Below are 15,907 nucleotides of genomic sequence, written 5' to 3'. Positions count from 1 at the left end.
CCTGCACACTCACTGACCGTCTGTATTTGGCTCTACTCCCCACATCCAGCCAGCTCCTACCTGCCTTCCCTATCCCCAAATCCCATGCTAGACCCTACCACTGCTCTATTTCCCTACTCACTGTGGTTGTCCATTGGGACCTTAACCTTAAATTCACTGGGGAGCTGTGATAGCCCAATTCATCACTGTCTGTGAAGAACTTTGAGACCATCAGATGGAGGGCACTGGGGATGGCTGAGCTCCAACTGTGCTGAAGCCACCGTTTTAACAAAAATAGGGTTAGCTCTTGTTCTCTTTAGGGTGGGCTGTGGACAGAGAGAGAAAGGCAGCCTCTGTCTGTGCCTGTGTGTTTAGGCCCCTGCTGGCACGGCGATGGACAGGGCAAAGAATCATCCTAGGACTAGTAGGAGAGCCCTCGTTTGGAGGAACTAAGGCCCTTGGGTACTACAGCAAGGGGGCCAGGTAAGTACATGGACTAGACAGATCAGTTCGGATCAGACCCAAGTGGGAGACCATGTGGAACTAAAAAGTACAGGCCCCAAGGGCTTGAGCCTTCCCTACTGCCTTCACGCCAGGGGTGGAGAAGAATCACTGTGGGAAGTAAGACCTCTGAGAACAGGAAATGGCAAGGCTCCTCCAGCACAAAGCAAGGGGGTAGTTATTCCTCACTAATCCTCATTTTGGCTGCTAGAGCCCCATGGGGTTAGAGCTCTCCGCCTGCACTAAGCCGCATCCCAGTTGTCGGTCTCCTTCCCGTGAGGAGTAACAGATGCAGCCCTCTCCGAGTGCCACGGTGAGATGCACACAATCCCATTCTCCCCACCTCCTTCATGCATGCCGGTCCTCTCACAGTCACCCCCAAGCCTCCCAGGAGCAGTGTTCAGATCCCCTTCAAACAGCTCTTCACACACGCACCCCTCATCGTATGCTAACGTCCCATCATGTCCCCACCTTCCCCCCCCCCCCCCACATTCCAAGCCACATCATGACCAACATGCCTCCCTTCTGGTGACTGACTCAGGAAGCGCCGCCTGTGTTTTCATTCCCCCCCGCCCCACACCACCCCTGGCCTTGTAGCCAGAGGCCTTTAGCGGAGGTGAGCCAAGCGAGCAAATGCTTTTTCAGGATGGAGATGAAATTCCCCCTCCATTGTGTCAGGGGAGTCATCAGCTGAGAGGCCCAGGCAGAAGGAAAATGAATGGGTTTCTCTTTAGAAGACAGCTGCAAATTCCTAAGGGACCCCAAACATGCCCCAGAGCAGGGGTCACTGCCCACTGGCACTTTGCAACAACACCAGGCTTGCTCCCATGGGTTTAGCCAAAGCTGATGGCTGCTCTGCTACTTTCATTTCTAGAAGCTGAAAGGGCATGAAGGAATGACCCTCTCAGGTCCGAAAGTGTTTCCAGTATGTATGCACCCCTTTATCTCATCTTCCATTGCAACCAGGTGATTGACAAGGAGAAAACCCAGTTTAGTATATTCCTCTCCTCCCACAAGTGCTTGTTCGGGGGGGGGGGGTGGTATACGGGGGGAAGGAAGATTCTGATTGGGCATTCAGTGGGAACGTAATTGCCACTCTCCTCCATTTGGTATTCAGTGGGATCAAATTCAGCCCCGGCATGAATAGGTGCAACTGCAGTTGAAGTCCCCACAAGCTGCTCTAGCTTACAGCAGTACTGTCTTTGACCTTTGTGTGAGTGGCTTTTCCTGCTACATCCCCCTCATCAGTCTTTTTGTGTAAGTTACGCTCATTTTGTGTACCTGCTTAATAGTGCATGTTCCATTGCTTGGCCACTTCCGTCCACTCACTCTCATCCAGCAAAGCAGGTTTCAGTTAAAGCATGCAAGCAATCCCATTGGCTTCTACAGGGTTACTTGCACGCTTAAAGTTCAACATGTGCTTAAAGGCTTTTGCTGGATAGGGGTCCTGATGACTAAACCTCAGCAATGTGCAACTTTTACCACTGTTGTCGTCCCTCCCAAAGCATTCCATGGAAGTCACACCCACGTAGTGAACAGTGCACTTCATTCTTAGCAGACTACTAGAAGAAGGGGCTTGGAAGGGGAGCTGGGAGTGATGGCAAAGAGAAGCAACAGATTATATCCATATGCCCAGCGCTGTACTATATATTTTAAAGTCAGGCAGCCTTTACAGAGTCTCATTCCATCCTTCAGCCCCCGTGACCATGCACTGCCCCATTTAGACTTCCCTGGATTCCAATCACTCTCCGCATAAGGGCTAGGACCCAGAACAGTCCAAGGGACTGGGAATTGGATATGGAACCTCTCTAGATGTCCTGCTCCAATGCATCTTAGGCTGGTAGTGATCAAGGTCATTACCATCTATTCTATACACTGGGCTGGTGTTTGGGGGGGGGGGCGGGAAGAGACAGCGGGCCCCTCCAGCTCCAATAAGTTACCCTTCTAGCACCCTAACCACATACACCAAGAAATCATCTGCACCGTGTCTGAAGACTTGAGCTGAACACTGGCGAAGTGATCCTTGTTCTGTTGCTTTAAGAACTCCACCTCCATCCCCTCCACAAATCTCTCCCTTCCTGGGGGCTATAAAACTATAGCCAGTTTTACCTCTACTGCTGGAATTAACTGTTAGTCTCAATCAGTCCTCTGAGTTAGCCTGATCACAGATCGGCTCAGGAGTGCCAATCAGTCACATACCCCGAGAAGTGCTGCTCCTTGCTTGTCCCGCTCATGTCCCACCCTCAGTTCCATCTTCTCCCCCTTCCCTTTGGGGCTCTTCCCAAGGTGGGATCTGTTCCAGGGCTCCCCAGCTTCTCTCTGCCCCGCAGTGGGATTCACTCTGTCCACTCTCATGGCACCCTCTGCCCAAAGACAAGGATCATGGTGGGAGCTGCCCACTTAGCCATGTGCCAAGATGGTAAGAACATAAGAACGGCCATACTGGGCCAGACCAAAGGTCCATGTAGCCCAGTATCTTGTCTTCCCACAGTGGCCAATGCCAGGTGCCCCAGAGAATGATTCAGCAGGGCCCAGCAGCTACCCTGCAAGGTGCTGAAACTTGACGGTCTAGGAAGAAGACATGAGTTCTCAGGGGACAAGCCATGTAGCACAGAGGGCTTCACAATGGGTTACTGTCCCTCACTTATTTAACCCACCTTCTCCTTCAGGTCACAAGACCCATTCAATGGCATTAATAACCATCCCCCTAGTGGTGGGAACAAAGCCCATCAAGCCCTCACCCTCCTTCTGTAACCCATCTGATCCTCCTAGCTCCTCTCAGTGGCAAGACACTTGTGGTGATGGGGAGGTCTCATCTTCCCCCTTCCTTGATTCCAGCTCAGTGGCCCAGGCCAAGGACCATTTATCTACCTGATCTCTACACCTTGTGTCAGGCCTTGTAAATGTTGTTATTAATATTTAGTCACACTGGCAGGCCCATGCTAACTGGAAGCCCCAGCATAACAATTCAGCCCAAGTTCTCTCTGGCTTGGTGAGGGTGAGGGCACGGATGGAGTATACATGGGCCTGAATCAACACCAGGCCAACTTCTGGGGCCCCACTACTGCACTGGATGTGGTTATAGCTGGAGTCTGTCTCAGGAAGGATGGTGGGGACTTCCTGCACACTAGCAGCTCGATCACAGCCTGTCTCCCCTCAGTCACCAGAGCCGGAGGGGGAGGGCAGCACCCAGGTAAACTGAACAACGATGGCTTTGTCCAAGCAACGACATTTAAGAGAGGCCTGAAAGCAAACAACCATACTAAGGAGCGTGCGTGCACTGGTCTCCTTATCCCTCCTAAATGCAAACCATGCCCTTGGTAATCCCATCCACCTCTCTGCTCCCCTCCTGGGCCAGCCCACCGGCAAAACACAGCCCCCATTCTGCTCTGGAATGCGCTCTCCGAAACTTAATCTAAGTGCAAAGCCCAGGCCAAATCCCCCGATGGCTTCAACCCAATGACAGCCCCCTCCCATCCAGCCTCCGAGAGCAAGAGCTGCTGTTCCACTCCACTCTCCCTCTCCTTCTCCTCCTACCCAGCCCGACCTAAACATTTCACTTCTGATTAATGTCTTGATGACAAGCCAATAGTTCTTGGCTTTAACACAAAGCCGGCCCTCGTTTTGCACAAACATCTTCTCTCCTTCAATTTCTTAGACATATCCCCTTCCCCAGCTCCCTCCCTGCCTCCTCCGAGGACCAACTGAGGGAGTTTACGAAGGAGCTCTGTCCATTGGCGATTACGGCTAATGGCATTCTCCTCATAGACATGCCCTGTCACAAGTGCTACCTCTGAACACTCCTCTCCCCAGCATCAGCATCTCAAGAAGACCATGTCCCCACCTCAGTTAGGGTTCCCAACTTTCTAATTGCACAAAACTGAACATCCTAGCCTCGCCCTTTCACTGAGACCCCGCCCGCTGCTCACTACATTCCCCCTCCCTCGGTGGCTCGCTCTCCCCCATGCTCACTCACTTTCACTGGGCTGAGGCAGGGGGTTGGGGTGCAGGGGCAGTGCAGGCTCTGGTTGGGGGTGTGGGTTCTGGGCTGGGGATGAGGAGTTTGGGGTGCAGTAGGGGACTCCAGGCTGGGGCCGAGGGATTTGGAGTTATGGAGAGAGCTTCATGATGCCAATGTGAGTGCCTCCACTGCCAAGGACGTACCCAAACTGAGTGTGCTGCCCGCGTTGAGATGCACCCATAACTCAGCACACTCTCTGACCTGAGCGTAGATCCCAGTTTGAAACAAGAAGCCCTGTCGGAGATGTGGCCCCACCACATTTACCAGGGTTCACTTTGGGTGTTTCCAACACTGACCAATTTTTAAGTCAAGTTTCCAAGTTTTTCTAAGAGATCCGCTGTGGGAATTATATGGAGGAAGTTCTCTGGCCTGTATTATGCAGGAAGTCGGACTAAATGATCACTAAATGATCACGGTCCCTTCTGGCCTTGGAGTCTATGAATCTTTTTCCTACAAGACACACTCAAATATGAGGGTAGCCCCCGGAGAGGAGATATACCCTGAAGTACTAGTGCAGTCCCACAGCGTGACACATGGACCAAAATTAATGAGGCTCCGGGATCTCAGGTCTCCCCAACCCAAGCATCCCTGATACAAGACCGACCCTCCATACAAATAACACTGCAACGCGAGTAAGAAACGCCCCCTGGAAAGGAAAGCACACTCCAACATATTAGACACTCTGATGTCAACAAGAGCACCTCGAAGCACCCCCCCCTTAGAGAGACAAGCCTTGCTACAAGACGCATCCGAGTATGATCATGCCCCCGAATAAATGAACGTACTTCCCCCACAACATGAGAGGAGCTCAAAGAAGAGCCCGGCTCCCTACCCCTGTTGGCTATACGCAAGCACCGCCTCTCTCTAAACAATACAATAGCACCCCTCTGAGCCCTTCCTCTCTCCGGCATGGAATAGCAGACTTTCCTTTTAATCTGAAGGAGGCAATCCCAAGAACCAGGCAGATGGAGAAATATAAAATCACTCGATCTATCTCAAGTGCAGACACAGGTGCAGGGAAATATTACATTATTCATTGGTTTATGCAGTTACTCTTAGAAGGTATCATGATACGAGCTTGCAGTCTATCACGTACAGGGATCACTTTGCCTATTGCTAAGGTAGAACATGACAGGCCTCTGTGTCAAATATGCTACAAAACAGCTTAGGCCAAGGGACTACTCTGGAAGCCTGGGATCAGACTGGGGATCCCAGCATGAGCAGACTGGGGATCCCATGAGCATGGGATCAGCCTGCCCCACTGTGTCTCAGAGGCTGTCAAGCCCCCAAATGGAGGCCCAACCAATGAGAGGGATCAAATGCAGAGTAGTGGGGTGGGAGAAGACAAAAGCTACTCACTGGCTAAAGTCACTGTGGCTGGGACGCTGGCAACAACTCCCTCCGGCATGCGGGCGATGCACTGGTACCGGCCCACGGTGTGATTGTTGAGAGCCATAATGATGAGCTTCCCCAGCTCAATCCGGATCCCCAGCGCCTCATCCGACCCCACCAGCTCCTTCCCATTCAGCCTCCAGGTAACGTTGACTTTCAGGGGCTGTACCACACACCCCAGGCTCACCAAGCCACCATACTTTTGGACGGCGGAAGCAGGTTGGACAGTGACCTGAAGAGATTCACCTGCATGGTGGAGGCAAGGACAAGATCTCCACATGAGCATCAGCATACAGAAGAGCAGAGGGAGATCTCCTCCACTGTCACACTACATACCCCATGCCACTCTCCTCACACAGAGCAATTCTTGGAACTGTACAATGACTCAGTCTCAAGTAGAGAGAGGTCCAAGCTGGAAAGTCCAGCTCTGGATTTTGGACACCCCAAAGCTTAAGTGTGTGTTTGGATCCAGGGATTTGGTTTGGTCCATCATAAAGCTGGGGCTATAATTCTGCTCTCAAAGCCTCTGGGTTATTCAGAGTTCTGGTTCAGACCCTCATCTCTAGTCACTACTGGGAGGCTGCTGCAGCAGCCTAAAAATGAGACGGAAAAGCTCTTCTGCTTAGGGATAACAGACCACTTGAAAAGCCTGAGCTCCTAGAAAGCTGCTTAGCTTCTAGGAGAAGGGCACAGAGGAACTGGGTGTTCAAAGCATGCAGGAGGCAGGCTAGGCTTGTCCAGGCATTGGAGCAAAGGTAGATTAAAGACTACACTGGGGCCAGAGCCACCAAAATTTTGCCTGCTCATGAAACATGCTGTCCCTTGCGGACAGCCACTCACCCTGGCTCAGCTACAGACATGCAACTCCTGATCCCTCTCCTCTCATTTTGATGTGGCTTGAGCTGTGGGCAGTACACTGAACCTCACGGTTTATCTCCTTTTTGCTGGATCCTATGCTGGCAGTAAGTGGTCAGGCAGCAGGAATCCGCTGCGCACTGTGCATTCGGCAAGTGCGGAACTGGAGCCCGCTGATCTCAAGGGTCCTTTCTTAACCCTCCCCTGCATTGGGGCAGGCTTCCAGAAGGAAAGGCAGCCTGGAGCTCTCAGTTGTCACACAACTTCTTGAGTGCTAGAGACCCTCCCCAGCCCCGTGACATGCTTCTCCACTGCCACTGACCATCAGGGAATGGCAAGAAGGAGCAGGTTGTGTGGGAGTGGCTATCTGGACTGTGGATACTATAATCACCCGAAAAAGGGGGATGGATTGTTGGACCAGGTGAGCAGAAGGGGGATCCCCTTCAGGGGTGGGCGTTGTTCATCGCATTAATGAAGCAGTGGGGTCAATAACACCCTCTGCAGCCTGTGGGTGGGGTGGGGAGAGTGTCCCTTTAGGATAGGGTGGGGCTGATCTCTTTGAGATGGAAGCAGGGTCCATTCCTTCGAGACCTTAAGGGCCTGCAGTTATTTCAAGGCAGAGCAGAAAAATGGGTAAGGAGTAAACTCACCCAAATTAGCAAAGCAACCAGCAGCTGCTAGGATGAGGCAGGCGACGGCAGCCGTTGGTCTCTTCCGTCCCAGGGTCATTGTCATCCTGTGCAGCGCAGCCTGGGGCAGAAGGACCCAGGCGGGGTTCCCATAAGCCGCCTCAGGGCCTGTGACTTCCTGCGGATGACAGGAGGGAGATGATCAAACATGATTCTCAGATGCTCTTTCCTCAACCAGCCTTCCCCGGTTTCAACAGAAGAGCCCACAAAGCCCAGGGATGGCTGAGACTGAAGGCCCGAGCAGGTGGACAGAGGTAGGGATAGGTGTGGTGCCTCCTTTTCCAACTCCCCACCCTGGGAAGTGGAGGATATTGTAGGCACCTCTGGTTTCACTGCCTCCCTACAGGGACTCTTTACAGGAAGAAGGGTGCAAGCCAATGCCCTGTGCTGCTCCAGAACAAACTACCCTCCTTACAGGAGCAGTAGTGGCATAAGGGGCCTATGAATAATCATACTTCTCTAGCACTTTCCACCAGAGGAGTCACTCAAAGCGCTATACAACTGTTAATGAAGCTTCACAAAAGTCCTGGGTATTATCACCCTTGTTTCCTAGAGAGAGAAACTCTGGCACAGGAAGATTAAGGGTATAGTTTGCAGGGGTATACTGATCAGCAGCTCCCATTGACTTCAATTGCAAAAGTGCATGTTCAGCACTTCTGTAAGCCTGGCCCTAAGTGACCTGTCCAAAGTCACCCAGCCGGTCAGCCATTGCATCGAGTCTCAGGTATACACAGAATCTCCCAAGGGAGGACATCCTCAGCTCTCTGTATACGGCTACACACTGCACACTCCCCAGGTCAAATTACACCCACCCAACACTGTGCTAGGCTATCAGTGTACAAGATACCTCTTTCAGGAGCAAAGCAACCATTTCCAGTTAAGCGCTGCTTAAGAAGTTTGTTTGCCAGATGCTATTGCCTCCCTCCTTGGCTGTGGTTATAAGACAGCATTCTGGTTTAAATGCTGGGAAAAATCAGCGAAGGGGCCCACACACTCTCCTAGGAAATGGCATTTATCACAGGCTACGTGGAGAAATCGTTATGTCATTCCTGGATCTATGTCTCCAGCTCCAATTCACAGAGATTTCCCCACTTGATGCACGTTTTAGGTTTGAAGGAATCCAACGCTGAAAGGAGAAAAGTTGGACCCAACAGCTCGGAGTGCCGGCTAGGTTTGCATCCCAGCAAACGTCATGCAATTTGGATCCAGAACATCGCAGCACTGCTTGCAAGAGTCACAAACTTCAAACACCCTTGTGATGAACCTAATCTGAATTTGGAATGAGCCCCTAATAAGCAGTGTAGGATGGCTTCAGATTTTGTTGCCAACAGCATTCCACCCAGCTCTGCTCAGGGAAACCTTGCATGTCAAATCAGGATCACCTGCAACCAAAGGCAAAGGATTTAATGAAAGGAGACATTCCTCCTGTATTATGTGGGGATACGTGCAAGGGGTTTGAGTACTAATTGTAGCATTTCTTAGCTCAGGAAATGGCCAGCTGGACTGTGCTGCTTAGAAGGGTTAATTACTGGCACTAGCTGGCTGGCTGGTCCCCTTGTTTGAGATGTCAGAGGAGAAGCCAAAGACGGACTAGACCATGGAGGCCAACAAAGGAGACAATTAGTACCAAAGAAATCCACATTTTTTGGCCATCGGAAGAGCCGCATTATCAGCTGGCATCCTCCTGGTGTCTGGATTCTGCAAAGCAGTGCTATCTCCCTAGGCTTTTACACCACAGTCATCGCTCCTGCCGCCTATGCTGAGCTTAGCAACACACAGCCGGTACAGTATCTTTCCATGTCCATTTCAATTAAAGGGAAAAGAAAAGAAAATTATACCACGAATGCTTCAGGCATGAGACCTGGCAATATCATATCTCTAACAAAGGGGGTTCCTAGGTAGGACTGGAGATTTCACACTCCAGGGTGCTTACAGGCCAAGAAATGCTGGGTGTGTATTTGTATATGCCATGCTTGGTGGGAGGGGGTTGGGAAGTGGGTAAGGGCTGAGGTAGAAGGTATCCTTCAGGCAATTCAAAAGAAAGGGCTTTTCTGCAGATCTTGCCATTGATGAATTCAACCTCTACAAGCCAATTCAGGCTTCCTCCCTCCTGTTCACATATCATAAATAAATACCTAGCAAATGGAATATATGGATGCCTTCCAACTGGATGAGTTCCATGGGTAGAGGACATTCTTTTTCAATTCCTATCTTAAACTATTGTGCAGTGTTGAGGTATGTTGTTAAACAGCTGCCAAATTCCACCAGAGTGGCTGCTTTTCAGAAGTGGGTGAAGTGATAGTGTGTAGCATGCTATGGGATCACTCTGAATTAATTTGGTGTATAAATATATCAGGCCAGATTCTCATTTTTGCTGTGGTTCCTTTTTGTCACTCCCGCAATACAAAGAGTCCTTAAAGTAAATGTAAATATAATAACATTTATATTAAAAATAATTTACACCCACTTTCAGGCTTGTTTACATTACCAGATTTGTGTGAAGAGGGCTTAGCATAAATGAGAATCAGCCCCCTTATTTATCAGTATCTATATAATAACATGCTCACTTTGTCTGTCCCACAATGTCCTCTAAACCGTCTACAGCAGTGTTTCTCAATGACCTGTCTGTGGTCTGGCACCACTCCCTCAGATCTTTCTGACAGTTTAGAAAGGCAGCAAACCAGTCCCTGGTATCAAAAAGGTGAAGAAGAACTGCTCTGCACAGGACACACTGCCGGACCAGCCCAAGTGAGTGTGTTCACATTGCCCTCAAGTGGCTCAAGGCAGATTTAAGCCCTTCGACTATTACACAAATTCCCACTCACTTTTATTTTATCAAAAGACTCCATTATCTGTAACTTCAGGAATATACCAGTTACAGTTCTGAGATCTATTGAACATGTGTGATCACCCGCAGATTGCAGTGGTGGGGAGGGTACGCCAGGCTGATCAGGAGATTGTGCCCTTCTCTGTCTAACAAGGACCATACCTCTATGATCCAGGCCTTTGTTACCTCCAGGAAAGACAACTACATCTTTCTTTACCCGGGTGTGAGCATGAGCGTCACACAGAAGCTACAACCCATTTAGCACGATCATTGTGAGCATATCATTTCAGTGCTCCACTTACTCTGCTGGCACCCTCTTCACTTCCAGGTTGAATTGAAAGCCCTGGTCCTAATCTACAAAGCCATACATGAGCTACGGCCTGCCTGCCTCAGGGACTACCTCACTATAGCTGAGGCTCTCAAAGACAGCTGCACTCCACAGTGACAATGCAGCAAAAGAGGCCAGGTTCAGTCCCTAGCAGTGTGGGGATTCTCTATGAGCTATGGATTCTCCATGCCAGCTGTGCAGGCCCTTCCCAGAGGAATGCAGACAGAGACAAGCTGGACCGTATTTACACCAAGATGTAAATCTCACTTCTATACCATGATCAGCGTACAATGAAGCTGAGAAAGGAAGGATGATCCAGTAGCAAGGGCATCCAGTAGCCAGTACCCACAGATTCAATTCCCTGTTCTGTCCCAGATTTCCTAAGTGGCCTTGGGCAACTCACTTAGTTTCTCTCAGCCCCATTTCACCATCTGTACAATGGAGATAATGGTACTCCCTACCTCAGAGGGGCGTTGTCAAGATAAACGCAATACAGACTGTGAGATGCTCAGCTACTACAGCAGTGGGGGCCACATAAGAACCTACATAGAATAAGTAATTGAGGCAGATGAAAATGGCAAGAGGGAAGAGGAATGAGAGAAGGTAGGGAAAAAGCAAAAGCCAGCCTCAGATTGGTGAGAGAGACCAAAAGGATCTAATTACGACATGCATAATAAATTGATATGTACACTAGGATACCACAGTGATAGGTGCTTTGCAGATACCACAGAGAGATGAGATAAAGTCACTCTTTAGTGACTGCATCATACAGAGAATAGAAGACCCAATACATTACACACGGGAAGCTTCCATAGGATACTAGTTAGAAAAGGATACTGACTTTATTTACCATCCTCCTTATCCTCCCATGCCCCCACAGCCAAGGATTAACAGCTGGCCCAGAAACTCCTCCTGCCAAGAGTATCACCTACTCACCCATGCAACAGCTGCACTGTAAACATTTAATTATTTCCTTAAGGTGTGTCTACACTCGCAACATTAATATCCTTACGTCAATAAATGCAAACAACATTGCTGCTGTACTGACGCCAACCCCCTAGTGTAGACAGGACTAAGGCGGTGCTATCTCCAAACCTGCTCAGAGCATGGCAATACAAATGCCTGAGCCCCTTCTAGACAAGTGCTTATACCTCTGTCATCAACGATGCAGCTGTGCTATTGCTGGCAGTTGCTAAAGTACAGGTACTAATTATACTAGTGTAGACAAGAGCTGTCAGATAGCTTAGGCCTAAAATGTGGGTTGTTGTTTTAGAAGATCTAACAAGAACAGAAACGTTTTCAGAAAATTAAAACAAAACAATCAATACAATTTTGGGGGGTTGGATTTAAGTTTTCCCCTGCAGTGCGGGAAGCCTACACCGAGTGAAAGGGACTAGCTCAGTTTCACTGCCCATGTGGATGGCTTTGGCAGAGAGAGGAATGAATACTGGAAGGAAAAAAGAGGTGCTTCTTGGAGTATGTGCTGGGGGGAAGGACCTCCCTGCAGGCCTCCATAACCCCCTTGCCAGAGGCTTTTCACTGAGGCAAAAAGCAGAGATGTGCAATGCACCCTTCCCAGCTAGGGCCATCCTTGCGCACACAATTACAAAACTGATGGCCAACATTGGCAGAAAGATGAAGTCAACAGGTGGCAGAAAATTGAGACTGATCCATTCATTTGGCACTTGATGGATTAAACGGTGCTGTTGGTGGAATGAGAAGAGCAGGACATTTAACACAGTAAGGGTGTGGTACTCCCCCAAGGCCCCAGTCAGAGTCATGGCACTAAATAACAACCTTTCCTTTCATAGCTGGGAGCCAAGTGTAGAAAGTAAACAGCCAGCATAAATGGGGGGAAATGAAAGAAATAATTTAAACGGAAAGACCAGTTAATATCCAGGGCCAGATTTTCATATGTTCAGTCGTACCCACAATCAGAGCCAGTTTGTCGAAAGCGCTCAGTTCCCAACATATCAAATGAAAATTCTGGTCCTAAGGTGGTGGCAGTAACACAGTCAAGAATTTTAAGAAAGTAGATTGACTTCTATCTCAGTAATGTTCCTGTAACCAGCCTGGCTTTCTTTGTATCTGGGAAGGGGAAAGATGCAGAATGGAGCAGCTCAATCCCCGAAATGTCCCCGTCTCCCAGCTAGATTTCTGTTGCATGCCCAGAGGTTGCATGCCCAGTACATGTTTCCCCTAGCATTAGGTGCTGATAGGACTGCAGTCCCATGGGAACGATTTCCACCTTTCTACCCAAATGTGTAGTGGAACCTTATTCAAAATGTCCCTAACTTCCTCTTCTCCTCCCCTGAAGGCAGCTACACCGAGAAGCACCCCTTTTCCTTTCATCAAGATGTGAGCCCTACACTATCAAAACCTCACACTCACCAACTGTTCTGGGAAAGAAAGGGTTAAAGTCGGGGGGGGGGGGGTTCACAGAAAAAAAAAGAAAAAAAGAAAAAGAAAGAAAGACCTTTTTTCTTTCTTTCTTTCTTAATTATTTCCTGTCAGGTTAAAATAACAATTTCCTGTCAGTGCAGTGAAGGTACCAAGTCCCTTTCAGACAGCCCAGTAAATCAAAGAACTGGGCCATTAGCATAGTGAGATTAACAAGGGCTGCATCAGATGTGTGGGGTGAAAAAGCTGTCAGCCTAGTTCCCTGCCACACACACTGCACTAGGGAGTGGAGTGGATGGGGGCAGGCGGGCAAGAGAGAATGAGGTTGGGAGGGGAGGGAAGAGAGCAGGAGACAGAAGAGAGATGGGAGGAGGAGATGGAGCAAGAGCCAGCACACTTTGCATTAAACACAGGCCGCAACAGAAGTGTTTGCTGATTACAAGCTGAAGGTTTTACTGAGGAAATGCTGCCCACAGACCTAGGCCCCCTCCTGCTTAACGAGGGCCAGCCAAACAATTCCTGTTACTACCACACTGCCTGTAATTTATGAGGGTCCCAAATGGAAAACAGCCCCTTTCTACCCTTGGGCATCAACATGCCCTTTACAGCTCCAGGGGAGGGGGAATGGCCTGCGAGGAAGGAAAAATGAAAAGCCAGAACAGACCAGGAGGAAAAATGCTGAAGCCCAGGAGAGTGTACCCTGTCTCTGGCAACCCTCTTTCCCCCACATCTCTTGGACTATGGACTGGATTAGCATGGGCTGGCCTTGCGACTCAGTGACTAGAGCACAGGATTGGGAATGAAGATGCTTTGGTTCTGTCCCCCTGCCATTGCCTCATTCAGTGACCTTAGTCAAGTGACTGTGCCTGTCTATGCCTCAGTTTCCACATCTGTAAAATAGGGATACCACCACCTTCTTAAAGTGCTTTTAGTTCTGAGGAGAAAAAGTGCAACAGCAATGCCAAGTATTACTGTTATTTTTTAAATTATTTCCTGCTCTCCCTATATCCTCCAGCACAACCTGAGCTGAACACAGGGCTAGCACAATGCTAAGCCATCTCCCATTGGCCTACAGTGGTCTGGGCACCAGATATACTAAAACAGAGGGAGGAATGGGCAGGCCAAGGAAAGAGTATTAAGGGGACTTCTCTAAGAATAATCTGGATCTCAGGGCAGCTGTCAGATAAGAAAACATGGATGTCCCACTGTGATCGGTAGTTAGATGGAATCATCTAAAAAAATAAAAATAAAAGAACTATTTTGTGTGTGTGTTGAAGGTCCCAGCTGTCTCCCCTTGGCGACAAGCTGCTGTGCTGAGCTGCCTTTAAAAATCCTAGCTGCACTGACCGCCCAGCACGTCAGAGCTGAAGCTGAATATGAAAACCAGGACTCCTGCCCCAGGATCCTCATATCTACCACCTCAGAACAGCTGTGTCCCAGACCACACTTTAGTAGGGACGCACACATAAATTAGCCATGTGCTCTTGTCCCACATAGTAGGGGCCACCACTGGCTGAGAGAAGCCAGAGGAGTTAACGACACACTCAGTCCAAGAGAGTAAACCATCCATTTCTTCTGTTATTTGGTGACATTTAAAGGAAGTTGAGGCAGGAGGCCAGTTTGCATTGTCAGCATCAGGTCAGATGTATCAGTCTGTGCACACTGGATTTCTGAGAGACCATCCCTATCGAATACCCAGGCTTCAAACAGTGGGGACATTTGGCTCTAGATCCAGATACAAACTTAGGGCTTGTCTACACTTAAAACGTGACAGCGGCACAGCTGCTGTACTAAGGACTAAATTTTTGGTTGTTCCAGGCTGCTAGACAGTTGGATACAGGGGAGGGGAGAAATAATTGTATCTTGAAGAGAAGGACTGTTTTGTGGTTAAGGCACTGAACTGGGCACCTCCAGAGATCTGCTTCAATTCCAGGCACTCCCACAGACACCTTCGGGGCCTTGGGCAAGTCACTGAATCTCTCTCTACCTCCGTTCCCCATCTGTAAAATAGGGCTATTTTCTCTCTAATCTGTTGTCCGTTTTGTCTATTTAGACTGTAAGCTCTATCCGGCAGGGATTGTCTCTTACAATGTACAGTGCCTAGCACAATGGGGCCCTGATTTCAGTTGGGACCCCACTAGTCACTACTATTACACACTTAATAAACAAACATGCAGCATTTATATAGTACTTTTCTTCTGTAGATCTCAAACCACTCTATACTAGGCCATGCTAGTTTGAAACTGAAATATGAAGTAGCATTAGGAGGTAAGCTACCACCCGCCCCCACAGCAGAGAGTCTAAACAGGGTTAATTTTAGAGCTTGACATTATTGGGGAAGTCACAGTGTTCTCCAGCTCACTCTCCTGGAGAAGTTTCAAGCGTGGGATAGCTGTAGCGGTGAGAAAAGATTTAACAGTAGTTGCACACTCAGAGGACTCTATTTAGGGAGAACCTGGGTCGGGGGGAAAACTGACTGGTGTATCTAAAGTAGTAGACAAATATTTGTGTGATATTTGTATTACAGTCCTTACTAATTCTCAAATACTGCATCATAATGCATATGCATATAGAGACAGAATTAAGACTGTGCTTTCACCTTAACATTGCATTCTCTGACTTTGGAATGATTAACTCTGTGACTTTCAATTAATGCCATTTTTTGTACTGAATATCCAAGTTTTGTTGTGTTTTTCCTTTCTCCTAAAAAATTTTAAATTATTTTTTTTGGAGGGAGGGCGGGAAGGAAAAAATGAAAAGAGGGACACTCAGTCTCTAAAACTATATGGCTCTTGCTGGCTGTTCCTGAGATCAGAATCTGGCCCAGTGATCTCAGTCAAGGAGGAAGAGTGGAAGCACAGAAATATCAGATTAAACTCATCCTCGGTGTTAAGATGGTTAAAGCATCCTGAACA

At 48.8% G+C, this 15,907-nt stretch overlaps 1 protein-coding gene across 6 annotated transcripts in view; it reads right to left on the bottom strand.

The window, feature by feature from the left end:
• The window catches only part of BOC (BOC cell adhesion associated, oncogene regulated), an 81,564-nt gene that overhangs the window by 28,564 nt on the left and 37,093 nt on the right, over positions 1-15,907 (bottom strand). For 4 of the 6 annotated variants that reach the window (XM_084652191.1, XM_084652192.1, XM_084652194.1 and 1 more), the window contains exons 2-3: positions 7,399-7,555; positions 5,861-6,139 (exon numbers count right to left, since the gene is read on the bottom strand). In XM_084652191.1, the coding sequence (XP_084508317.1) occupies positions 5,861-6,139; positions 7,399-7,483 (364 nt within the window). In that variant the 5' untranslated portion in view covers positions 7,484-7,555. Of the gene's footprint in view, positions 1-5,860; positions 6,140-7,398; positions 7,556-8,284; positions 8,324-15,907 lie in introns of those variants that run through there. The other 2 variants (XM_084652189.1, XM_084652190.1) reach the window with 1 other exon arrangement.

Source organism: Lepidochelys olivacea (genome assembly GCF_965140295.1).
Source record: "Lepidochelys olivacea isolate rLepOli2 genome assembly, chromosome: 1".
Classification (NCBI taxonomy): domain Eukaryota; kingdom Metazoa; phylum Chordata; order Testudines; family Cheloniidae; genus Lepidochelys; species Lepidochelys olivacea.
The sequence above is the reverse complement of the archived record's forward strand: the minus strand, read 5'-3'. Positions and strand labels throughout refer to the sequence as shown.